Here is a 25799-nt window from a genome sequence, read left to right as displayed (position 1 = left end):
ACACAAAGTACGAAAAAATAAGGAAAATCTGAATTATTTTCAAAATAACTGTGGGGCTCATACTGTAAATGAAGGATTTAACTATATGTCATGTAATACGCTTGTATTTAAGACATTTTAAGGCCTTAAATTGGGATTATCAAATTTTAGACTTTTTAAGACCTTCAAGGCTGATTTTTTTCAGCCATTCTTGAGCCAGGTTTTTCCCTTAGATGTTGCTTCAGATCCCAACAGGAGCTTAAAGATAGTGAACACTGGCCAGAACCCTGACTCCAAACTGATTTCTCGTCAACTTCCAGATGTTAAATAAGCATCAACCGTCAGTATTTCCTCCTTCAATAACACCAAACACCAGATTTTCTGCTGAAATCTTTTATTTAAATTTGCTGACAAAAAGAGGCGATGTACAATACAAACCTCGAACTTAAATATTCTTTGATCACTTGACCAATTTATTACCACAGGAGGTTTTGATAGTCGAGGTGAACTTTAAAATTTGTGAGCCTGAACGTTCTTGAAGCTTTTTGGGCCGTTGGTTAAAAAATAAAAATAAATCCATTTCTTATTAAGAGCCCTGCTGTCAAATAAAAGGCTAGTGCAATGCTTCTGATGCAAATGTTGGCAAATTTTACTTTTCAAAACAAAGTTTTAACAAAAACCAATAAGAACTGAAACAATATTGAAAAACCCATGGCTTAAAATGAGATGTCATTAATACTGAGAGCTTGTGTCATGTACCAAACTCCGAGAACCAACTCTCTGCACTGCCATTAGCATATCCAATGCTGTTATTTTTAATTTAGGGGCACCTGTTAAAACAAATCCAAATAAAAGTTAGCATTTTGTCCCCATGAATAAAAAGCTGCAAAGAACTAAATGCGGGTTTGATAACCTGCAACGCTGGGCTACCGGGCGCTCCGTGTGATGTTGCTTTCTGTTGGGGTTCTCTCATAATAAAATAATCTGATAAGTGCTGTTTTAATTGCCGTTGTCGGAGGAGCTGGGCCACGGCTCGTTGTTGCGCCTGCTCAAGGTGGGGCGCCACATGCTCCACGGGTTGTAGGTCCAGCTCACCTCGGCGGCAGCCGGTGGCGACGGGGCAGGACTGCTGACCAGATCGGTCAGAGTCGTTGGACTGGTCGCCGGAGCAAAAGGGTTCAAGCCTGAGTCTGCACTTGTTGACCAAATAGAGTTGCTGAAGGGTGTGGTTGCAGACCAAGGACTGCGGCCGTTTCCCAGGATTGACTGAATAAATAAAGGGAGTAAACAATCAAAACCCCAACAACAATAAGTAGGGCGTGTCATGAATGGCGTCCGTTAGTTACGCCAGATTGCGTGTCTTACTGTTGTGGTCGGGGCCGTCGGCGAGTTAGAGCTGCTGGGCCAGGAGTGCAGAGAGTCATTGCTCGTCACGTCCCAGATGGAGGAGGACGGGACGGCGGTGAAGTCGGGCCAGCTCTGCTGAGGCTCGGACGACTTCATGCCACTGATGACTAAGACAGACGAACACACGCATACTTCAGTCTGAAGGGCAGTCGACGATAAACCCCAAAACCGGTTCCTCTACATTCTCCCGTTGGCTCGTAACCAGCCTGTGAGCCACGCAACTTACCTCCCGCCGCCAGGTTGAAGGAGTTGCTGGGTCCGAACGCAGAGAATGAGTTGGTGGACTGGTACTGTGGACTAGAGGCCGTGTCAATTGGCCACATTCCAGAGCTAGACGGGAAAAAAGTGGATATATTCAGTGAGGTTTGACTGACGGTCAGGACGTGGCTGATTTAAATGTTAAAATCATCCCCTGCATTACCTGTCCGAGCTGTCGCTTTCCACTGAGGGCATGTGTGCCAGACTCTTGCCCTGGATGTCGGTTTTACCGGGGCCAGAGCCACCTGATGGAAAACATCAGTGTAAACCAAACTACTTTAAGAACAGTTTTCACACCGAGATCAATTATTAGTTAATTTGCACATATTCACCTGGGCTTTTGTCATAACCTGCCGCTACGGCAGCAAAGGTGGGGTTTCCATTTTTTCCTGGGAGTGGAGCGGCTGTGGACAGTTTATTTCCCGGGGCCTTTTTCTGGTTCGATTCACTGCAGAAGAAGACGATACGGTTCTCAGAGGCAGCGCCACTTCACTGGAATAGTGATTCATGTTCCAAGCGTGTGGCTTAACATAGGATGACAATAATAAGCAGCACCGGCCAATCAGAGTGTCCCAGTCTCTGCCACATCAGTGAGGAACTGGGCTTTCTTTTATTTGCTTTGGAATACATGTGTTGCTTGGTTATTTGTTTGTAGACTACTGTCCTGTTTTGTTGTATTCACAGTTGAGTCAGCGGTGTTTTTGGCCGTCATTCATGTTGCTAAGCTATTAAGGCTCTGTCTACTCCCGCTTAGTAGTACAGCCCTTTTCTAAGCCTAGGGCTTTTGGTGCTTATTATGGAAATATAAAATGCCTTCAGTTGACGAGGTCTGGGATGGGGTTTCTTTATCTGAACTTCTGGATACCTGTTACTGTTGAGCACGCTGCTGTAGGTGCCTCGGGACAGTAGGCTGGGAGAGGTGGGCGGAGGGGAGCAGGACGTGGAGGATCTCTTCAGGAATGGATCTGCATTTATCGTCTGGAAGGAGATCTGCTGCAGATCTGCCTCTGTGTGAAGGAAAGAAAAAACAACTCTTGTGAAACTCTTCAAAGAGCGACTTTCAAGTGGAGAACGGTGGCTTTCAGGTCTCGACTTACGTATGCTGTTTCTGGAAAGAGGGACGTCCCACTCCGGAGAGCCGCACTCCTTCTCGCCTTCGGAGCTGCTGCTGTGGCCCGGCTCTGGCCCGGAGCCGCTGGACAGCAGTTTGGCCAAGAGGGAGGGGCGTCCGTCCCCCAGCTTCTCGTCTACTGCCAAAACAAACACATCACAAACACGTCTGGTGCCAGCTCGAACCTCGACGCGATGACATTTAAGTTAGGAAACTCACATCTCGGTTTCTGCAGGGGTCGGGTCTTTGGGATGGTGGAGAGGGGGTGCAGGACTTTGGATGTGAAGCTCTTTCGTTGTTTGTTTTCCAGAGGTGTCACATATGGCAGCTCCAGAGAACTGAAAGCAATTAAGATTCGTCAAAAAAAGAGAACAAGAACAGACAGAATCACAGCTGTGACTAGAGTTTAAGGTGCCCACCTGGATTTTTCTGCCTGGTTTTCTCTCTTTGTGGTTACTGGTTTCTTGGTTTTAGGTTTAAAAGGGAAGTTTGAAGTTTCTTCTTTCACGTTTCCAGTAGTTACTGTTGTTCCTTTCTTTTTTACTGGTTCCTGGAAGAAGTGATGAATGATTTTTAGTAATAATTCCACTATAAATAATGGACAGAAGATTGAGGGGGATATGAGCGGCACTGTGACGCTGTAAGTCAATGCACCTCTTTGATGTTTGTCTCCACATCTGGATTGGAGGTCTCTGTGGTAGTGGAGGAGCTGTCGTCGTTGTCCACCAGGTTATCTTTGAGCTCATCTCCCTGTGTCTTTACTGTTGACTTTTTCTCTTTTTCTTCCTTCTTCCTCTGGGATTTTGTTTTCGCCCTCAGCTTCCCTTTGGCTTCCAACACTGTAAACAACAACAACAACAACAACACACACCGTCAGACACGCAAACGATTACAGGGGCTTCTGGTGTCTTCTGGTCGTAACGGGAGCGGGTACCTTTATTTTGTATGGACAGAGAGCTCTGCTCCTGTAGACTCGCTTCCGCAAGACAATCTGGACGGTCGAGGTCGTTGTCCATGGCTCCTATCAGACTAGCGTAATCTGCATCCTCGGGGCAGAGACCTCTCTGAGGCGACGATGGCACAGCTAAACTTTGACTCTGGAGATCCAGCTGTTTGGCGCGCGTTTTGCGATTGGTGAGCTGGCAGGCGGCCGCGAGGCCGTCCTGGCCCGGCGTCGGGCTTCCTTTGGGCAGCTGGGAGGAAGCGGCTGGCACAGATGGACGGGTGATGCCGAGCTTGGACCTCTTATCTTGGCTGTCCGAGTCCGGCAAAGTACGGCTGCTGCCCTGTCGGCCTCCTGGCCGCGCCGCGCCGTTGCTGGATGCGTATAATCCTTTCGAGATCTGGGTCGAGTCGCTGTAGTCGTTCAACCTGGGTGGCGACAGACGTCTCTTCAGTAACGCTTCTGAGCGCTCGTGCTTTCTGACATACTTTTTCACTAATACCATACGTTGGCAATGCCTCAGAACATCAATGTATTATATATTTAGCTTTACGATATTCTACCTTTAAACTAGTTAAATCAGAAAACGGCTGCACACCAGCCCTGACGCAGCAGGCTGAACTCAGAGGGCGGAGAAACAAAACGCTTCACATGTTCTCATGTCTTCCATTAAAGGCTGTGTTGTAGAGGACCATAAACCAGACATGCTGTTTCTAACCTCTGCTCACACACTCGGTGGATCAGCTGGGAGAAAAAGAGCTCTGATAATCAAATAACCTCGGCGGAGCCCAAAATGACCATGTTCCATTTAGACGGGGAGGCAAATTAAGAATGTGTGTGATAAGGTTTATACAGCCACTAAAACGTTTTGCTTTGCGCTCTCTCACGGTCTATCTCAAATTAAACATGCAAACTGTCAGAGGGGACGACGATAAGGGCTGATGAGTGGTTACAGCACCAGACATGGTAACAACTGTGGGCAGTGGTTAGCCACAGACAACTAACTACAACAGCCCGTCAACTTGTCTCCGAGCCCTTTTTCTTATTCTAGCTCTAGTGAGAGACATTATTATCTACTGCACTCCGCAACAAGAATTTGAACTATTTCATAACAAATTAACATGAGGTCGAGCTCAGAGATCTTCCTGCATTAGAGCTGCACAGTTGTGGCAAGTGACGTGTAAGTGAATGCAACGTCTAATGTAACAGTCCGGCACTAAATCCTCCTTCATGTCTGTGCTAATGTTCAGTTTGTGATGAAACAGCGTGAGAAAGGAGGTGATTCAACTGGGAGAGAATTTGGGGGGATGTACTTTGTGGTGTTGTTAAACTGGACTGAGTTAAACCCTAAAGTGTTTCTGTTAGTTGGTTAGTTACATAGCTCAGTGACTAAAATAGATACTCATCACAAATACTCAAAATAATAGAAACATGTGGCAACACAACATCATTCAATAATACAACAAACCACAGCCACCACGACATTCACGGAGCTCAGATTTAGTGCACGACTGTTCTATTTAACAGCACATGTACTTTTTTTTTCACATCGATATTTGCCCAGGGGCACCCAGACTTTTTCTGTGTTCCACTTACTTTGAGTCACTGTGAATTTGCACAATTTCCCTGAGATTAAACGGTCTCCCAGTCTCCAAGGTGGAGTTGGATTCCACGGACACGCGTCTCTTGAAGGGCTCCCAGATGCTCTGGGCCTCCAGGTAGGCCGTGCCGATCACCAACAGAAACATGGAACTGCAAAAGCACGAACAGCAAGCGGACATGAGCAGCCTGTCGGGTCGAATTAAAGCCTGTCGGTGATTTAGCGCTCGACACTCGCCTCATAATGAGCGACACTATGATGTAGAGCTCCAGCTCCCAGCTCGGCCTGGGCAGCGTCTCCGCGCAGGCAGCCAACATGTGGTAGGGCAACGAGGCGTTCAGGACAAACACAAACTCCGAGCCCCCGCATGTCACCAGCTTGAGCTCCCGGATCACTCGAGACGAAGTGAAGTCCGGTGTAAACCTGCGGGGAAAGCAGCGCCGTGAGTTCGCGGCAAGAGTAAAACTTTATTAATCTACGACCTGCGATTTATCAATGTGGGTCAGAGCAGAGGATTAGGAGTTATTGTTGTGGTTAAGGTGCGTTTCTCTGTTTGATCTGGTGCAGTCATTAAAGTAAGTCATTAAGTGACTGGTTAGAAAAACGTGAAAAACATGCACATAATTATTATTTTCTTTTTTTAAAAGAACTGCTATTGTGTGAATACAGGAAACAATAAAATTTTCAGCGGGAGAGGAGAAGCATTCCATTCAGATGCGTCAGGACCAGGGCGTTGATACTTACTGAGCCATTTGACAAGAACAAAGCCATCCTGAGTCAGTCAAGAAAAGCCTAACTTATAACCGAGAGCGAGGGGAAATCGTGTCACTAATCATCACTTTGTGTGCTGTTTTGCATCAGTGAATGAACATTTACATCCATTGTTAAGTCAGATAAAGGTGGGAGGGAGGGAGAGGACACGGCTAGTTTAGCATGCTAACGAGAGCGCGGCCCACTAAATTTTATTGTGGTTTAACGTTTTACTGCCATCAACCTCCACCACCGCCACTGTTCACGGTGCAGTTACACAACAAAGACATAAACAAATCATATTTCCTGAATGAGAGCCGGCGGTCCAATCAAACCGAGCAAAGCCAAAGAGGTGGCGAAAGCAAATTGGTCCCTCTCTGTTATAAATAGAATGAATGTGAGGTGGTAATTGGCCTGTTCATAAGCCACGCCTCCAAGTTTTCTGAGAAATACCTGAAGCACCTCCTGAATGAAGTGCTTTCCATTAAATTTTACTATTTTCAACAGTTGCTTGTTTAAAAGAGCAAAGTACATCTAAAGACATCCTATCCTACAGCGGCTTTACACCTCCTCACAGACATTTTAACTCACAGTCTCTGCTTGCATTCATGTTAGGCTGTGATCTGCCTCTTACCCTCCTTTAGTGCGAGGATGAAAGGCTAACTTGACCGTTACGTCAAGCTATTCTCTCCTCCTGTGGGCAGGAATTAGCTTTAGGCTCTCACACACAAATCAGAGAAGCTCCGCTTTAGGGAGGCGTGTGCTCAGTTCCTGACCTCACTTTGCTCTGTTGTTTCTGTGCAGGAAACTGTGACCAGTATTCATATGACGATATTGCAATGAATACACTGAAAGGGACTTTATCATGGAGGGATTTCCAACTACGTAATAGCTGCAGGTTCCTAGTGTTGTGCGTTGTCACTGCCTTTCAGAGTCACCACAACACCTACATGCAACAGCACCAGTGTTGATGTAAATAGTTTCACCACTGTTTAACTGCTTTTACCTGCTGCCGATAACATTAATGATGACACGGTCGAATTTAAAAATCCAACTGAGCCGTGACAGACATGTCATGTTACATTTGTGCCCGTCTTTCTTGAACGCAGCCTGAGCTCCGTCCGAAACGCACACAAACCATGACTTCAGGATCAGGAATACCTGCGCTTTTTCTTTCTGCTTGATGTCAGGGTTTACGACTTCCAGGTACTCAAACATAATAAATCAAGTGCGCGTTGTCCTGCCCCAACATGCAACAGTAAACAGACTGTCCACACCCACGCTGTTCTGAGAAGAGCTCCGAGGAAAAATAAGGGAGAATACACAGGCTTGCAGGATTGCTTGGGTAGTTTTCACCAACAGCCCCGACAATTCATCTCGTCTACTACGTTACAAGTACACGTGTCATCGTGTTCAAGAGGGACTTGAACTTTGATGACGGAAAATATTAGACCTGGGGGTGTGGAAGGGGGGGCTGCAGAAAGACAGAGAGCCAGTTCATAGCCCGTACAGATGGCTTACTCAGCCGGAGAGGCTGAGGACAATTATTAATAGAGTTTGTGGGGTGATACACCACACGCTAAAATTAGTCGCAGCAAAACACTCACAGGGAAAGAGAAACACCACATGCAGCAGTTTGCTCACTTACAGTATGACGAGGTCTTTTGAAGCGTTTGGCATGAGTGCAAACTCTTGACAGTTGAGAACTTTGAATCCATAACCTTCGCAAACTTGGCCGTTGATTTCCGCGGATCTGATGGTGATCGGGAGCAGGCCGGTGTTCTCCACTCTGAAGGTTCTTTTGAGGGTGAAGTTTGGCTCCTTGACTTTTGTTTCTGAAACAAATGATCGGATGATGTGTCATAAAAAAACGGGGCCTGCCTGTTTTGGAAAGTCTGAGCTCATGCAAAATCTAAAGAGATTCACTACCACTACAATGGACTAAGGCACATAACAGCAGGGTTGAAGTCTACACAATGGGACAGAGTCCATCACCATAAAGAATACAGAATAATTAAGTTAATAAAGTTTTATTACTTTGCATGGTGTAACTTTCCACTAGTAGAATATTCAGTGTATGCGACTTTTATTTTGAAGAGCAGAGCTTAATACTTCAGACGTTGCATCTTTCTTTCTTTTTTTTTTTTTTACTCCTTGACACATTTTTAGTACAGACATGGGATGTCCCAGCGTAGGGTGTGTGTGTGTGTTTGTGTGCGCCCTTTAGGCCCTCTGTGTTTGTTTAAGGGCATGTATAGTGTTTATTTTTGAATTGACACCACTTCTGCTTTTTGTTCCCTTTTTTTTTTTTTAAATATATTTGAGACGGTGCTCATGCATGAACATATTTCATCTATGAATTTGAAGGTTACAGGGAAGTTAAGCTGGTTCCTTGTGTGTCAAGTGCTATAAAACAATCCACTATGGACTGAAAAGGCAAATATTGCTTGCAGATGTTTGCAGATTAGCTCATGATACTGGCCCTGACTGTGAGTGAGGGCTGGAGCCAACGCTGGACCAGTTACAACTTTTAACTTGAAAAAGCGTTAAGTACACATAATACTGATATTCTTAACACCATGGATCAGCTGGTGTGAATCGGTCTGATGAAGCTTTCTAGGCATCATCTTTTCTATGACAGTTTACATGGTGTTGAGAAATGAGCAAAAGTGTCTCAGATACATACAGGAGTAGTAGCTGTAGTTGTGTATAAGTTTGTGGTCAGTGGGACATTCCCTGTTAGTGTCTTCTGGATTTTTTTTTTTTTTTTTTTTTTGCCATTGCTTGCGTCATCAACCAATGATGCGGCTGGACGTGGGCCGACCACATTCTGGATGTAGCCAGTGGAGACGCATTTACTGCCTGTCTCAATGAAGGCGCATTACGTCTCATCTGGACGTCGTTTGTACTGAACAGTCGTTGAATGTGGAGCGCATCCCCACTCCGCAACACATACAAACTCACTTTCTGTGCAGTCTTTCAACAGAGCTTCAGTTATCTTAAACCTCAGCGAGCTGCCTTGTCCCGGAGGTTTCCCCGCAACTTTCAGACTCTCCGTCGTACCTCGCCCGTGAAGAAGGATTGTGTCGATCACGGTCAGGTTATTCCTAAACATATTATGAAAAAAACACAATTTCAGAGGAGGAACGTACATTAAGTTCAGTTGCTGTTTTGCCAATAACATTTAAAGTTACCTGACTATGAGGAGGGAGGTGACGCTGTGGTTGCTGATAGGAGTGAACCTCACGCTAAGGGACTTGACTTCCCCAGGCAGCAGGAGGAGGTTGTACACAAAGGGCCTGATTGAGCCCTCTACAAACCCTGTACTGCTCTTGATTAGGGACGTCTGCCAAACAAACAGAGGGTCTGTTAGAGAAGAGCTCCCGCATGCCGCCTTAGCCGCGACAAGAGAAATGTGATTAGTAATTTATGTAATAACCAGCTGATTCTCAGAATTCCTGAATAAAGACGGAGCCGGTCGGCGCTCGTGCTGCACTCACTTGATTTCTGTGAACCTGGAACTCTAAAGTGCTCGTGTCAATATTGATGTTAGACAAATTTCCCAACGGCAACCTGTCAATTAAAAGCAGACAAGTTCAGCGTCAGAGTGGGATGAGGGAATGAAGAAGAGGCGGGGTTCTGTGGAGATCTCTCACCTGTCAGCCAGCCGTCCAGAAAACACAGAGGGGTTGGGCAACAGCGCCAGGGGGAGAACTTGGACGTAGACGGGGACGTCTGCAGGGTTCTGCAGAATCACCTCTTCATCCTGCGGACAAACAAAAGGAGTTTTAGACAAACACGTTCCCAGTTTCCCCACACGTGTCCGTGCACATGCACTAACTAACAAGAGACGGGTGGTTTCCACTCACGGAGGAGCTGTTGGTGTTGGTCAGGGGGAACGTGATTCGCTGCGAAGAGTTGACCAAGGAGGGCCAGGTCAAATGCGCTGTTACTTTGGCTTGCACGTTTTTCTGGAGGTCCGTGTTGACTTCAAAGACCGCTTCAAGTCTTCGGTAAGAAAAGAACAAAATGAGATCTTGTGACGCTCTGTAAATAGCCCACCAGAGAAGTAATCGATTTAACTGCTCCTCTCGGATCGACGGATCGCTTACTTGTGTCCTGAGCTCTCTTTCAGCTCTTTCCATCGTCTCAGGAGTTTCTGGTGAAGGTCTACGTCTGCGTCCCAAATATCCTCCTGTAGTGCCATCCCATGAGGCTTGGACTCATCTGTGGGAGAATAAAAAAAGATTCCTTTTAAGTTTTTCATCCAAGAACCGTACGGACACTTCAGGAGAAGGTGAGGTATGAAAATGTTCACTTGCTATCACTGATAAGGGTCCGTAAAAGACAAATCAGGAAAAAAAAGTAAAGAAAGGCTACATGTGAAAGGACAGAGGGAATATTTTAAAGCTTTTGGAGTCATCACCGGGAAATATTGGGAACTGGGAACAATCTGAAACACGTACTGACTTCATTCAGTCTGGATTAGACTGTTAAATGTCCATTGCAAGACATCTGATCATTCATTGCTTAAATTTAAACAAATGTACTGTTGGCTTTATTAAAGCTTACTCTGAAAATACTCAACTGAAACAATGAAAGAGATTTCAATTCAAATAAAGACAAGGTGGAGGAAGGTGGAAGGTAGACGTAAAGAAATGACGCAGGCTGAAAGCACTCATCAGTGGAAATAATGCTAAAATGATCCCACCTCCGCAATTAGGTGACAAACTCAAAAAAAAACCAAAAAAACAAAAAACAAAAAGAAAAAACAAACACACTTACATTTAAGCACAAATGGCAGGCCCACATAACAGTGATCACCACACTGCAAGCCGGCGTCAAAATAAATATTTGCCACCTGAAAAACATGGAGAAATGAAAATAAGTTTGCGTCTATAAGGACAAACGTGAATTCACGCTGCTTTTCTTTCTTTTTTTTTTTTAAAGGATTTTCTACCTTAGATTTACGTCTTGGCTCCAGCTCGTCTTTGTTGTTGCGGAGCCGTTTATAATAAAACCGTATGTCTTCTGTCAGGGAGCGGATCTGCTGAAGCCTCACTTTTTGGGTAAAAGAGCTTTGTATGCTGAAGCTTTGGTGAACAACCTTCCCCTGAAAGAAAAAAACATAAGCACGCAGACATGTCAGGAGTCAGGGTCTACATTAGATCTCATCTGCTGCCACGATTACAAACTACTTACTGGAAATGAAGGTGGCAAAATGATGTGCTTGGGAGAACTGTTTAATGTGCCCACTGCAATGAGAGCTTTCACTGGGATGGTTAATATCTGAGGAAGAAAAATGAAAGCAAATTAAGCTTAAGATTTAACGCGGGTGATGATTTTCTGTGAACCTGTGGACGTACCTCATAATCTGTGGTAATGTGTATCGCTCCATCATACGTGCCTTCCAGGGCCTTGGCCACTAGTATCACTCTGAAAGCAGCATAGTAACCAGATGCTAATATCACCTGTGAGGAGACAAATAAGAAACATGAGTGTTTGCACACAGACAGACGCTATGTTTTTAGAACATTGCAATGGTAACTCAGCGTCTGTTTTACGCGCTCAACTTGTCTGACATCCTCTGTAACATGAGAAGATACTGGTTTGCCAAACAGCTTCCAGCTTTAAAGTTATCTGGTTAGCAGTTACACGGCAATATGAAGACATTTTAATTTTATTAATTAATGTCTTCACGAGAACTTTGTTTCATAATAATGATAAATTGTATTTGTGGGCACCTTTTAAAAAACCTAAGTTCACCTTACAAAACAAAACAAAACAAAAAGCAAAGCATGTCAGATGTCAGGTGTCAGGTGGGAGAGAGTGCTGAATACACTGAAACTGATTGATGGAAAGTTGGGCAGGTGGTGTAACAAGTTGGATGGCAGAGGAGGATGTGAGAGTAAGAGAGGATGTGTATAAGTGGAGGAGATCAGACAGAAATGGTAGTTCTGGTTATGAGTTTTGAGGTAAATGACGGGGTCAGCAAGTGGAGTCCAGGGGTGATGTAGTCCATGGAGGGTGTTTGGCTTTTCTAAATTAAACTAGTGAGCAGTCCATCAAACTCTTTATAAGGTAACAGCTTAGTTGGTGGTTACCCCAGCCAACTGTAATCTGCACATCTGGTCTATATCACACTTGTGCATACAGCGCGACTTCCTGCTCCTCGTTATCTCTAAAGTACTAACCGCAACATGCTAATAATAACATTGATTCCTGCAAACATACATCACACTTCTAACCTTAGCTAACTAAGCTTGGCAGCCGATGGTAAACATGTAAAGGGTGCCACATCAGTATCTGGTAGCACAATCTGGTTTCGACACATCAAAATTTTGTGCAACTTCTCAGCTTCCTCAAGAATCCGTTAATACGTTAATGCTTAATCCCCGGTGGGAGCGCAGTGAGGAATCGTGGTGTTAGTTTGGAGATGGAGTCTTTTCTTTTTTCAGTTTTTCAAATTACAAAATGTCTGTTAAAAGGGTTCTTGTGCCAGCCCACATTACGTTAATCGCACACGCTCGTTCAAGCGACAGAGGCTGAGTTTTTTTATTAACTCAAGTGTCATCGTGATCAGATGCGACACCGAGTAGATCTTACCGTTTTGTGATGCGAGGCCGAAGTGTTCTGCAGCTCTCGCAGGCGACTCAGCGCCACTGTTGTGTTTCCTTTCTCTGTCTTTAACAGTTCCATGGACAGACTGTCTCCTGTGACAAACCAGGACTTAATCTCCAGCTGTTGGACAGAGAGGACAAAAGTGCATTATTCCCTTTGGATGAGGAAACTTTTAGTCTTTTTGGCGGAACACTGTGTGACTGTCACAGTGGGACCTTATCAGCTACTGCTGTGGAAGTTAACGCATAAAGAGTTGGGTTGCAACATAGTTACACTGTACACAAAATATACTCGATAGATTGTGTAAATATGACTTTCACCATCAGCTGGGCAGCATATTGGGCAACAAACAAAGAAGATAGTATTGTTTCTAGAGCCCAGGGACTTCTTGCCTTTATGATTTAATGTTATTCCCTGAAAAATATCAAGAAAATACGTGAGCCGGCTCCGGTTACTTCTCACCTCTATAGGGTTGCTGTTGACCACCACAAATATGATGCTGCTGGTGTCTGTGGCACTGCGCACACCAAAGTCCAGGAGGCTCCCTTTCACGCTGGGGGGCAGGACCAAGGGCTGTTCACACAAGACGGCAACAACAGCACATCACACGCACGAAACGAACGCAGGTTTCTCTTGAATGTCTGACACTCTGGGCTCCCTAGACTCACATCACTTCTCTGACTTCAAAGCAGATTAACACATGTTTATTCGCAGGCGCAGACAGAATGACGTGCTAAGAAGGAGTGAGTCAAACAGAATTTAAAATATGTGCAAAAGGTTGGTGTTGTTATTCTTAACTCGGCTGTGACTCGGTTCTAGAGAGATCTCCGCTAATTAGCCACAGATTTCTGCGCTTCAGATCTACAAGCCAAGCTACAATAACAAACGTCCCGATCCTCAGCGTTTTAAAACCTCTCCCGTGTGCTGATCGCATACCTCCAGGAAGCCCGTGTAGGCCCGGACTGGGAGGTGAAACTTTGACGCGTTTGTGATGAGCAGGATGTTGCTGTCTATGTGAATGGATGGCCGGACCGGCCGAAAGAGAAGGGAGAAGATGTAACGCGACTCTTGCGGGGGGATGAGGATGGGCGTGCTGAAGTTCTGCACCTGAAACAGAAAGAGAAAAGACGATGTCGTTTCGCTCTACGCGGAGATCTGACACGAATCAGAACGACTTCTAGGAAGCAAAGTCTGCTCACATTAAACATAATTTTGGCCTCTTCGGGCAGGGACACGTTGTGTATGCGGATTGCGAAGCTGAAGGCGTTTGTAAGGAAGATGGGTCTGTCCACCGGGTCCACAGGACTGTCCCTGATGTGGAACAGTGTAGCTGTGTGGTCAAAACCCAAGTAGCTGCAATGAAAGAGGGTACGCCAGTGAAAAGTCAAATAAAGTCAAGCAGGAATTTTTTTTTTTTCTTAATGCCTATCCAGAAAATAACTCACCCATCCAAAACCTCCGCCTGGTATGGAATTTCAAGCTTTGAATAACTCTTCTCTTTTGCTTTAACAGTTATTTTACCAGAAAACTGATATGGTCTTCTTGCTTTTGAGGCTGCAAAAAAAAAAAAGATTGAAAGAGAAGATAAGTGTGCTGCAAAAGGATACAGGGCCCCGCAAGAGGAAGTTGTGCAACAGTTGACCAGAAAATGAGGGAAACTGCTCGAGCAATGACACGATCGAAAAGAAAACCATCAAAGCTTTTGATTTATTTTGATTAGGTTTCACTTGAGGAATGAATACTTGGAGCCGAGAAATAAAAGAAAATAAGTACAGCATAAACAAGCGGAGCTACGTTCTGTCTTCTTGTTTAAATTTTTTATTTTTTTTTTAACCACTGAAGACTCAAAGGAGGAAACTGACGTCATGTTCAGTTTCCTTATTCAGAGCCTGTGTTTGGTGGAAATGGTGCATGCAGCTTTTAGGAGATGCTTCTGATTCATGCGTGTCCACATCATATCCCTTTGTTACAGCTGGTACCATTTCACTTCCTGTTTTCATCTTAGAGTTTAACTGATTTTATGTTGTTCATTTGAACCAAACAAGCCTCAAACATTACTATGGCAAAAAAAAGAAAAAACAAAAGCATAACTTACCATCAAAACTAATACTTGCAACTTTGGTGTATCGGCTCTCTCCAGCTTTGAGCGTAACTGCTTTGAAGTCTATTGTGATCGCCTCGTTTGACGGTGTTGTACGCACACTCTGAAAAGCGCGAACGCACAATGAGATTACACATAGGTTAAGATGAGCGTGTGTACATTTAAAAAAGCCTGAGCTGAGGATACGCACTGTAATTGGAACATCTTTAGTTCCTGAATTTAGAAGGTGTAGATTCAGCAACTTTGGACGATCTGTAAGACAGGTTAGGTGACGGAGTCAGAAGGATTATGAGAGCGATGACAACAAAATCCAGCTTTTTAAAGGCGGCGTACCTTGAGATCGGAGCGTGCCAAAGTCGAGCATCTCTGTGGAGGAATATATACCAGGTGCTGCAAATGGAAGAGTCAATGTTAAAACAAAGATACATTACAAGGATGAATTTAAAAAAGAAATTCAAAAAGGTATGGTTTCCCACCTGATGTTACCTCCACCTCTACAGGGAGGATGATGAACTGGTCCTCGTTGGGAGCGTTGGTTTTGATTCTGATGAAGGCCGTGTGGTTGTCTACATCTCTGGAAGAGAAGCTGGCTCTCATCACCCCCTTTGTCTCGAACGGAGGAATCTCCTGAGAGCAGAAGGTCAGCGTGAGTGACTGGGGCTGCCTTCTCCGCCGTCAATTATTAACATCAATGCGAGAGGAACTCACCCATAATTTTCCAGTGCCTCCTTGTTGGCCGGTGGGAAGCTCTAGATGAAGATCCCCACCACTGGAGTACATCTCAACAACCTGGAGAAAGGACAAAGAAATGCAAATCAATCGCCGACAAATCAAACAACATGTGCAAACGTTAACGTCTCAGAGAGTCTCATGTCGTCAGATTACCTGCAGTGGTTCACTGTACGGGTTGTGGATGTTTATTAGAGGCGAGAAGCTGCTGTTTACAGGGACTCGGGCCCCTATGAAGGGCCGCAGTCTGTAGGGGTTCGGGATGCCGACCCCAAAAACCTTCGGACGGAAAAGTAACATTAGCCACGTTTTGGCACTCAAAATTGTACTTTCAAAAAAGCGTATTTGTTCCATACCTGGTATGTAAACACTCCATGATGTGATGTATTAATAAATAAAGTGTTTTCTACATTCCCAACTACTCGAGCGAGAAACACGACGTCAAACGATGTGTTCCCTCCCGGTGGAATTATCTGTTAAAACATCACACGGACAAAAAGGACAAACATTATGAGCAGGACAACAAACTGTGCAGACAACGGGCACACAAACATCTCGGCTGAAGATCTTGACGCTTCATTCTGCGCCACCTGACCAGAAAGTTCCGCTGCTTTGCAAACATTACAGCTACACGCTAACTTCAGCGTTTTGGTGGCGACTGTGGTTTCGACTGGCGACTCTTCGTGGGGGGGGGTTGCTGCAAACGCCACTTGAAATGTTTCTAGCTTCTAACATTTATAGATGCGTGAACACCACAGATATACAGAGGTCATCTCTGCTGCGCCAGAGAGTTCAGAGATCCTGCGAGTGCAGACGGCGGAGGAAGTGAAAGGGCCGGGGAACATAAAAAGAAAGTCAATACGCACCAAAATAAAGTCCTGTAGGGCCCTTCTAGAAATTCAGATAGAGTTCAACAATACGTTGAGGTGTGTGCACTATGTTTGGAGCAAAACTCTGCTCTCAAATATATATGTATAAAAAAAAAAAGCCTATTGTTACTTCATGGTATGTTTCAACATGAGGACGACAAAATGAGCAAAGTGCTTCCTTGCTTCACACTAGTGGTTGTTCTAACATCCAGACACTTACATGAATAATGATGTCGGCAAAAAGAAATGCAAATAAATGGTAAACGCTAATGTGCCACGAAAGCATGTGACCACAGAGGAACTAAATAAAGACGTCTAGTTGGTAGTTATGTCTTAGAGCAGGGGGAACCTCCAGTGTTTAGATGTCAACTAAATTAAGATGTGTTAAGTGCAACAGTGACACAGACATCTGAAGTGTTTATTTTGGCCCGGACTAATAAAAAAAAAAAAAAAAAACTTCCCTTGAATGACTTTATAACCCAGGCTTTGCCCTTAAGTTGGACATATTTATGACCACATTACAGGTTCCACGGAAAAGCCTGGTGTGACCTGGTGGGAGTGCTGTATGTCACAGTGCAGCTCAGTCCACGCTGCGCCTTAAAAAAAAGCGAGCCGTCAAAAGCGTGCGCTTGCATCGGCCGTCTTCATAAAACAACTTTCACTTGGCAACACAGTACCGCCGATCTGAAGATCTTGAGAGCTCACATTCCAACCACAGACACCATTCTCTACAGGACCGCACAGCCGCAAAAACGTAACGAGTAGACGGCGTCTACGATCGAGTGACAGAACGTCCGCAGGCAGCCTTCACATGCAGGACAGAAAACGTAAAGCTCTATTATCTATTAAACAGTATTCAAAACAGCAAAGATAAGAAATCTGGGTTTAGGTAGCGGATAAAAAAAGTGAAAACACATATAAAGTAGTCCTAATGTCAGCTTTATACACTACTGGTAATCTCGATTAGTGTCATGATGTTATCGCCTGGACTTTCTCAATTTTCTCACTTCTCTTCTATCGTTTCTTTGAGACATGAAATGCAAGTGTGGCCACACAAAACTTTCAAAACGAGTGATGAAACTATCAGAATCACAAAAATCAGTTTACGGCCGAAAGCTAACCCAAAAGAAATCACATTAATGGGCTGAATGTGAGATTTCTGGTGGCAGCCATCTTTGCGGGACACACAGGAGGAGGAGAACGGACGGTTTCGATACGAGCGGTTGACACAGTGAGTGGGAGGTGGTGCGATGGTGACACCGTTGGAGATTTATCCAGAACTCAAGGTAACACTTTACCACCGCGTCTACGGTAGCATCCTGCAGCAGGTCGCCATCTGGCCTGAGCTCAGAGGCGTCCTCATTAGGTTTTCAACAGCGCAGTGGGTCAACACACACACACACACACACACCTCCAGGCTATGTAAGGGCTGTTTGACAAAGAGGCTGAGAGGTGGATTTCGGCATCACATGACTGCAAACGACGCTATCGCTCGACCTCGAGATAACAGAATTATTGCATACTTCCACGCGTTAATGAATACATTTTACGCCTTCAGTGTGGCTGCTCCACAATTAGTACGACACGGTGAACTGGTCTAGTATTTACATAGCGCTTACCTATTGGTTGTAATCAAAGCAGTTACCTGCTCGTTCACACACCTGTGCTAAGCAGTGGGCGCAACTTTTGGGTTCAGCGTCTTGTCGTTCACGCACCAGACATGGAAACATTCAGGTTTGTGGACGACCCAGTCTACCTACCTACCTACCTACCTACCGAGCCCCAAATGAACCTTTGAGCGAGTAGGCGAGGATAAATATTTGACTGATGCGTTGGAAAGCGCCACACGGTTGTGAGCACCCTTCAACAAGTGTCGTGACTTTATCCAGGACACACCCTCTCAGCTCACACTTTTTTGTGTTTAGGAAGTTTTTCCTTTTTTTTTTTTTAAACCAGATAATGAAAATAACATGATTATGGTTTCAGTTCAGTCTACACAACCCAGTGAATCTGAGGTGCAGTCACAGGTTCTGGCAGCGCATGTGATTTGCAGCGGGATGTCTCACACGGCCATCACTGTGCATGTTCTGCTTTTTACTTGTTTATTGTGGCGCCTGAAGAGAAAATGACATTAACCGGGAGAAAAGAGAAAGAAGAGCGCGCTGGATATTTGTCGTTGTGCGCCTTGTTCGCAATAATTACAGAGTCTACCACACCGGCCAAATAATATCTGAAATGCCTCACAAAGCACGGATATCAAATAACACGGCGAGCTCGACTCAGAGCCATGTGACTGGAGATCAGGGGAACTATTTTATTCTGCGATGAAAGGGTGATTGAATTTCCACGGGTCTCATTAAGCGAGTATTAGATTTAAATGAAACCTTTAAAGTGATTTTTAAAGTGACGGCCACTTACCCTGTTCTGGAAAAAGGATGCGTGAAAATGCGCCGTTGTCGCTGATATTGATATCAAGCTAATTTCTTCAGAGCTAGGATTATGTAAATAAACTTTCTCCATTTTTGGCATCCCGACGGGCCTGAAAAGGAAGAGGAAAAGAAATTATTACAATACCTGATAAAACATCAACTGAAACAGGAGTTGTCACGGTAACGCTGAGACAAAGAGGCGTTTCATCAAAAAGGAGGAAAGGCGACAGGAAAGTTTAAAGTAGAAACAGCAGGTGTGAAGTGTCACAGAACTTCAACTTCCTGTGTAGACAGCACTTGACATCTCTTGACAGTTACTATCTCCTCATTGTTAGAGCACACCACGAAGTCTTTATTTTTCTTGCTCGCAGGCATCTAGTGGTTTCCTTTCTTTTATTATGATATGAATTCAGCTCTTTATGAATCTTGAAGCTCGTGGAGCTTTGGATGCTTCTACCTGCTGCAAAAGCTCAAGCACACGACGCGAAACGTCGAAATCTGAACAAATCCACTTTAAACTTCACTTTAACGTGAAGTACGTCTCAAGCCGAGTTTCTGTATATAAATTACTATGAGTTATTGAAACAGCTAAGTCGACTTCCCTCATATCCTGCCCATTAGAGGCAGGGTGAGAATTTCTCAAGGTTTCATTTTCATGCCCTCAAAACATTCTCGGCTGATAAGTGGCTGTTTATTAAGGAAGTAAGACCGGGGAGGACGGTCGAAGACGGCCGGCTGTGTCAGCGTGACCTCGCTCCTCTTGAGCGCTCCTGAATCGCGTGAAGTGATAGCGTATTGTGTACCTGGATTGTGCTACGTGGGTGTGTGCTCACTGTCAGCATGGAATGCCATCTAATAAATCTGGCCAAAGGTGCTTGTGCGATGTCGCTATGTGCTTCAGTGAATTCCACTGATTACAAAAATGTTTCTCCATTCGTTGTCGACAGGTTGAGAGGCCTGTCGGCTCAGGGCAAGTAAGAGGGCAGGTGTGTAGAATAACTTTTTGAAACAACAGCACAATCACACGAAACACACAACGCTAGTTCAGGTAGGAACGAGACACTCACTGTTCATGAAAGTCCAACATCGGAGGTTCAAATCGTATAGGTCGACAGTTCCCACGGTGCGGGGACGTGCTGCGAGAGACAAAAAGCTGTGAGAGCAGCAAAAAGAGGACGGGAAAAACACTGTCCATGTTGGCGAGCGTTTTCAAACGAGCAGGAGGCTAAATGCGCGACACCACAGCCGGCCCTCAGGCGCTTTTATCAACGCATTATGGGACCACTCCCATCTGCGGCGCATTATTTCCATATGTAAAATATCCATGAAAATCCATAGACAAAAAAACAAAACAAAAAAAAAGTGTCGACAAAGAAAGAAAAGCCAGTCTCCGAGTGGTGTTTCCTAACACAAGCCACAACTTTTAGCGCATCGGTTGCAAACCACCTGGTCGTATGACTCACCAAACCTGTTCAACAACAGGTGTATCTTAACAATAGACAGGGCCGTCCCCAAACAGAAGCAACTCCTCTTTGGCAGGTAATGCACAACAGAACAGTGTAATGAGAGCCTTTATGTAAATCTCATGGAAAGAGAAGTTCATCAGTGATGCCGACGTGGCACACGGCGGAGCTTCGAGGCGCTCGGCGGTTCCTGAATTTCACATGCTCATTTTACCACACATATACAGAACCAACCGTGGATTAAAAAAAAAAAGAAGAAAAAAAAGTGTTGCATGCAAGACGCTTTGTTCTTTTATCTTTAATAGCCATCTTGATGCACATGCCACCCTTTAATACATCATTCAGTCGTAATTACTCGAGCACCACCCTGGAGTCAGACAATTTACAGGGGATCAATGTCAGCTATTTACTACCAAGCCTGTGTGTACAGGAGCAGACAATAGCTACGGCAATAGCAAAGCTTGCTAGAGGTGGGGTGGATTTCCATCCCCTGAGGCGCGCGCCGTGATCCACTATGTAGTGCTCCTTGGGGATAATCTGTCATCTATAGCCTGTCCTCGCTTCTCCCATTAATATAACAACTACTGACAAAATTCTTGAGGGATTAAGGATTCAACTGGATCCTGGCTGTGAATTTTGCGCTGCCATTCGCTCAGCGCTTCAGAGCTAATGTGTTGAATGTCAGTGTGTAATTGGAGTAGTCTGGGGAGATCATGGGTGTGGGGTGAGGGGGCTTCGCCTCTTGGCTTCAGATCTGGATCTGTCCTGTTTCAGGCTAACTTTAATATGACAAGATCGTAAAATACGATGCTTTTTAAGTCGTGCATTCGTGCGGCCGTGACAACTTTCCCCCACGACAAAAACTGCTTCCAAACTCTGAACAAACTAATGAGGGGAAAAAAAGGGGAAGTTAGACATTTTAAAAAGGGTGAAACCACACACCAGGCAGTCGAATGGCAAAATCACCCCGCGACTCGGCTCTGCAGTGGGAGTGGTCATGACATGTCCCCAAAAGATAACGCTTTCATGGATTAGAACACAGCGTACAAACACTTCTGCCTACAGGCTGCGCCCAAACCCGCAGAAATTAAAGGCACCGACGCACTGACGAGGCCACAACACCGCTGTAAAGAAACGTGATACTAAAAAGTCGACTGATCGACATTAACGCGCATGTGGAGACGGTGGCAACTTGTTTGAGCAGTTCTGCCTGTTGGACACAGTAAATTTCCAGCTGAGACGCACGATGTGAAAACCAGTGACAGTGTCCAAGAGTTCACTGTTATTATTGTTTTTGTTTGTTTGTTTCTGTCAGTGTCCCTGCTGTATGCCGGGTATTGCTGCCGATATTTCATTCTGATGTAAATCTAAGTGACAAATAAAGTCTGTCCATGTCTAATATGACATCAGTCAGGTATCTGTCGGTGATTGAAACTAGAAGGCAAACTACAACTTCCCCACAGAAATTTATGGCAGGTGTCCTCACTCACAGCCTTTAAGCAATACTGTCTGCTGCTGGGTACACATTGCTAAAGTGACATCTCTGTGGTCTGGCTCGCTAGACTCTTCCTAAAAGCTGCGGTAGACAGAGGGACAGTTTGGACTGGTTAAGCAGGGGGGTTTTTTAGACGACTAATTGTGATGTGGATATAAGCATGTGCTCAGGAGAGTCGAGAGGGGTGAACGCGGGTGTAATCTTCAGGCTATCGAGCAGACTTGCCAGCTAGAACAGCTTCATGTTGTTCCAGTCATGCCTTGTAGGCTCTGGCAGCTTGTGATGATGATGCTCGAGCTTTTTATTTTTGGTTGTAAGATGATACTTTAAAGCCATGAGAGAGGTAATAAAATGTCTGGCTCGGTTCATCAGACTTAACAAAACAACCATTTCGTGTTTGCTCCTTCTCGTGGCTTCAGTGGCTGATGCATACGTTAACGTGCAATCCCATGAGCATCTTGATCCTTTTTTTCTTTGTAGGGAAACGCCGGTCGAGTTAATGCTGGGAGAATAGTGAAGTTTGCTGCGCCAACTCAGTCCAAGAAGTCCTCAGGCTATACATGCGCTATTCACTTTTATGCTCAGCAACAGTTTACAACAGCATTCAATCTGGATAAAGTGTGCATGCACAGTTTTAACAACATCAAATACTCAAATATCTACTTTAATTACATTGTAGCCACAGAAGAGAGCAGGATATTTCATACCTTTGTTGATGATATAAACTAAAATCGATGTCAGACTCCGCCTGCAAACAGAACAGAAACATACAGTAAGTAATCATTAAATGTAAACAATCAGGACATTAAAGAGCACTGTAGTTTTACATGAGGCTGTGCAACTGTTCAAACACGTTTCTTGTCGTTTACTTCAAATGTTAGTGTTAAAAGGAAGTTGCAACACGGGAAAAAGCTCTTACCTGTAAGAGGCTCCCCTCGCCAAAATGTAGAACCTCTAGGATTGTGTCTGACTGGATGAATGCTGGAAAAGTAGCAGAGAGCAACAACTTATAAGTGTCACCACCAACACTGAAACAATCTGCTTTGAATTTCAACACAGTTTAAACCATGAAAGCTGAAGATCACACTGAACACACAACAAAATGTTCTCATAGTTAGTTGGCGAAGCACCTTTCAAAACTCCTCAAAAGGCAGAGATGGGTTTCAAATATTAAGGATTAAAAACGTTCCACAGTAGCAAACTACGTTCTCATTTAGCAAAAGAAAACAGAGTGCAGAATAAGAAATAATTTAAAAAAAGAAAAAAAAAAGCTCTCTGCTATCTGTCTGCCAGTTTCTCCGGCAGTAAAGGTAATCTCTTGGCAGTCAGCGTATCTTTCCCAACCACAAAGTATTATTAGTAAAATACAGTAAAGATAAGTCCCTTATTGAACTTTAATCTCTCGCACTCTCAGCACGGACTAGAGACGAGAAAGGCTTGGCTGTGTACACTCCCTGCTAAGGTCTGGGGTCTTTTTCACCGACCACTGTGAACAAAGTACGTACAGAGCACGTCTGTTTCATGAAGCTATGAGGTGTCAGCGTGGGAAAAGGCCTTAAAATGCTCAGCATTCACACGGGTACCTAGAGGATTTTGAGGACTGGACGTCCCTTGCAATGACTTCAACTATGACTCACTCAAGAGTATAAATCTACGAGATCAGAAAACATAAAATTCACATGTGTGTTTATTAATGCTTTTGAGAAGCTTTTCACTCAAAACCACCGACACGCCACAGCTTGTCAGGATCAACCTTTTCCAGATCGAGTTCACGGCAAACATTCTGCACCGATACCAGTCAGACAAACTAAACTGCAGCGTTTAATTGAGTCCGTCTGGTTGTAACGGATGTTTGAGTTTAAAATGGCCTGGCAGTCGCTAGTAGTGTGAGCAGTTACAGCAGCAAGGTCTCTCATTTCCTCTTTTCCACCACACCTCTCGGCGTTACATATTTTAACGGTGCGCAGTTAATGTTTTACCTATTCTGCCATGACCGTGCGTGTCGTCATTAGCGGAGCGAAAGAGTTCATGAGAGCTACATTTTCCATCTTTACATCAGCGAAACGAGCCTAAACATTGTGTAAATGTGATGAAATGGACACTGGGTTCACAAAGTACTTCCCAACGATTTGAATCACCAGTTCATCAATTATGCAGGATGAGATATAGCATTTGGTAGTAGCTATTCAAAAACTGTAGTGAAAGTACTCGGGTGATACGACGGTGTGTGGAAGGAAACCACACATGTTTGAAGTGTTCCTTTCACAGGTGCAGACTAAATAGTGAGTATAAGAGCAGGACTGGTCACAACTACCGGTCAAGCGCAACGGTGGCAAACTCAAAAGTTTGCAATTTGCCAAACATGCAAATACGATGCCATATCTGCTGGCACAGGCCTGTGTGAATCTGCACACTTAGTTCAAAAAGTCAAGCCCCGAAAACCAGCGGTGATGGAGTTTTGTCAAGCTTTGCAGTGTTGCCGTTTGTTGGAAGACATGACAGAGTGAATTCACACTCTATCATCCCGGGCAGTGCTCCTTATCACCCGGGCGTACTTCTTGTGAGATTCAGGCCTTGAGTGTGTTGCAAGAAGTCTGGGACCAATGTAAACACTTTACAGGCACGTTTCTGAGTTGGCAGAGTTTATCTTGGACGTGGATGACAGCTGCCCTCTCCTCGGATGACCTGACATGATTAGGAGAGCTGACAAGCAGTAGACCTCTGGATAAACAACAAGCGGCAGTCATTTGGCCCGTGGATTGAACTGTGTCAAGCTGAAGACCAACTAGGGGTCAAAATCAAAACGAGAGCCACGTTTACAACAACACTCATCTGACTCGCCATGAGTGTTGCAGAATGAGGAAGTAGCCCGTCCACGACAGCTTGTTGCCATCAATGCTTAAAACTAATCTGCCGTATCTTCATTCCGGTGCTTTAAAGACATCCAGGTGTAGCCGGTGGAAGCTAACATCAGTATTAGCTACGGTTCTAACAAGCTCCTATTTCCGTGTCAGTCCTGGGCTATCTTATATGTTTGCTCGGTGTAGCCAAACTTAACCATATATGGCAAATATGACAACATAACAAGCTACAACCGAAGCTAACATTAACGGCAGTTGTTTCACATTCTAGTCACCAAATCAACCCAACCCCAGTTTTTATTTAGACCTCGATAACACAGCGAGACAGGAAGGTGGAAGTAGCTGTAAATTAGGAGGCGCTGGGCTTACAAAAGATAGCGGCTAGCTACGTTAAAGTTGGCCCGTAGAGGTAAAGCTAACCAAAACCCATACTTCGTGAAAAAAAAAAAAAAAAAATGTCTACGGAAGTTAGCGGCGGCAGCTAATGCGGACATAGCCGGCCAAGTTACAAACCTTGTTTATTTGCCCGCGTCGTGTGGATAAAAGCAATAAATAACATCCTCAATAATCCGATAAATGGTGTTCTTGTTCGCGTGTGTGACTGGCGACAACTCCGGGCTCGTTCTTCGCTCGCCATGCTGCAGATCTTTCTGTTACGATAACCAACGAGCGAGTGTGCGGACATGCCCGTGAAAACCTCTGCTGACTCTGTCAATCATAGCCGTGAAGAGGAAAAAAAAAACTCCAGCTCGAGTGAGCAGCAGTACTAGCAGCAGCAGCAGCAGTAGCAGCTAACCACCACCAATTACCACCACCGATTCGGCCTCTCTTCTTCTTCGTCTCCTTCTTCTTCGTCTCTTCCTCTTCCGCTCGCCGTGACGCGTCACCGCCGCCGCAGAGCGAGCGCATGATGAAACAGCACAATAGTAAACACGACCACAACGTGTGGTCGTTTCACCTGGCAAATCATATCCCTGAAACTCTGATTTGAAGCTTACTTGCACCGTGTGTGATTCGGTTTTTGGTCAACCCACAGGGCCATGTAAGACACGTACCAGATTCTTCTAACCACCTGAATAATAAAAAAAAAAGTTGATCCAAGAGTCACTGGGGGTTACTTAAAAGTTAAAAGTTAAATGCTTTGAAGTGGAAATCTGACTCTCCTACCAGTTAAAATGTCTGA

The 25799-nt window shown here is 44.8% G+C and overlaps 1 protein-coding gene across 2 annotated transcripts; it reads right to left on the bottom strand.

Annotated features, from left to right (window-relative positions):
* Positions 1–356: 356 nt before the first annotated feature.
* tmem131 (transmembrane protein 131) lies at positions 357–25465 on the bottom strand. 2 transcript variants are annotated; one of them, XM_047586908.1, is made up of 41 exons: positions 25130–25465; positions 22675–22736; positions 22463–22503; positions 19865–19933; positions 18787–18907; positions 15856–15972; positions 15656–15778; positions 15479–15559; positions 15247–15397; positions 15104–15160; positions 14961–15022; positions 14765–14873; positions 14115–14223; positions 13869–14022; positions 13606–13776; positions 13132–13242; positions 12655–12789; positions 11415–11519; positions 11251–11337; positions 11009–11161; positions 10834–10909; positions 10161–10275; positions 9918–10056; positions 9705–9814; positions 9549–9621; positions 9243–9394; positions 9013–9155; positions 7697–7883; positions 5536–5721; positions 5295–5450; positions 3690–4126; positions 3410–3594; positions 3175–3305; positions 2975–3093; positions 2742–2894; positions 2510–2651; positions 1977–2092; positions 1808–1889; positions 1613–1716; positions 1345–1493; positions 357–1245 (listed from the first exon to the last, which is right to left on the bottom strand). In XM_047586908.1, exons 1-41 carry the CDS (start codon positions 25299–25301, stop codon positions 979–981), a joined length of 5412 nt encoding a protein of 1803 aa, XP_047442864.1. In that variant the 5' UTR covers positions 25302–25465; the 3' UTR covers positions 357–978. The 2 variants fall into 2 exon arrangements, with proteins under 2 accessions (XP_047442864.1, XP_047442865.1); XM_047586909.1 differs by having other exon boundaries at positions 2742–2891.
* Positions 25466–25799: the final 334 nt, after the last annotated feature.

This window comes from Mugil cephalus, chromosome 6, assembly GCF_022458985.1.
Source record: "Mugil cephalus isolate CIBA_MC_2020 chromosome 6, CIBA_Mcephalus_1.1, whole genome shotgun sequence".
In the NCBI taxonomy this organism is placed as follows: domain Eukaryota; kingdom Metazoa; phylum Chordata; class Actinopteri; order Mugiliformes; family Mugilidae; genus Mugil; species Mugil cephalus.
Note: the sequence above shows the minus strand (reverse complement) of the source record. Positions and strands in the feature narration are given on the sequence as shown.

What these genes read in the sequence shown, in the direction of transcription:
- tmem131 (XM_047586908.1), bottom strand. Translation starts at nt 25,301, where the DNA reads ATGTCCGCACACTCGCTCGTTGGTTATCGTAACAGAAAGATCTGCAGC. An exon ending in AAAGAGAGCTCAGGACACAA is followed by an intron (nt 10,057 to 10,160) that starts GTAAGCGATCCG and finishes TTCTTACCGAAG; the next exon opens with ACTTGAAGCGGTCTTTGAAG. An exon ending in TCAAAAGACCTCGTCATACT is followed by an intron (nt 5,722 to 7,696) that starts GTAAGTGAGCAA and finishes CTTTCCCCGCAG; the next exon opens with GTTTACACCGGACTTCACTT.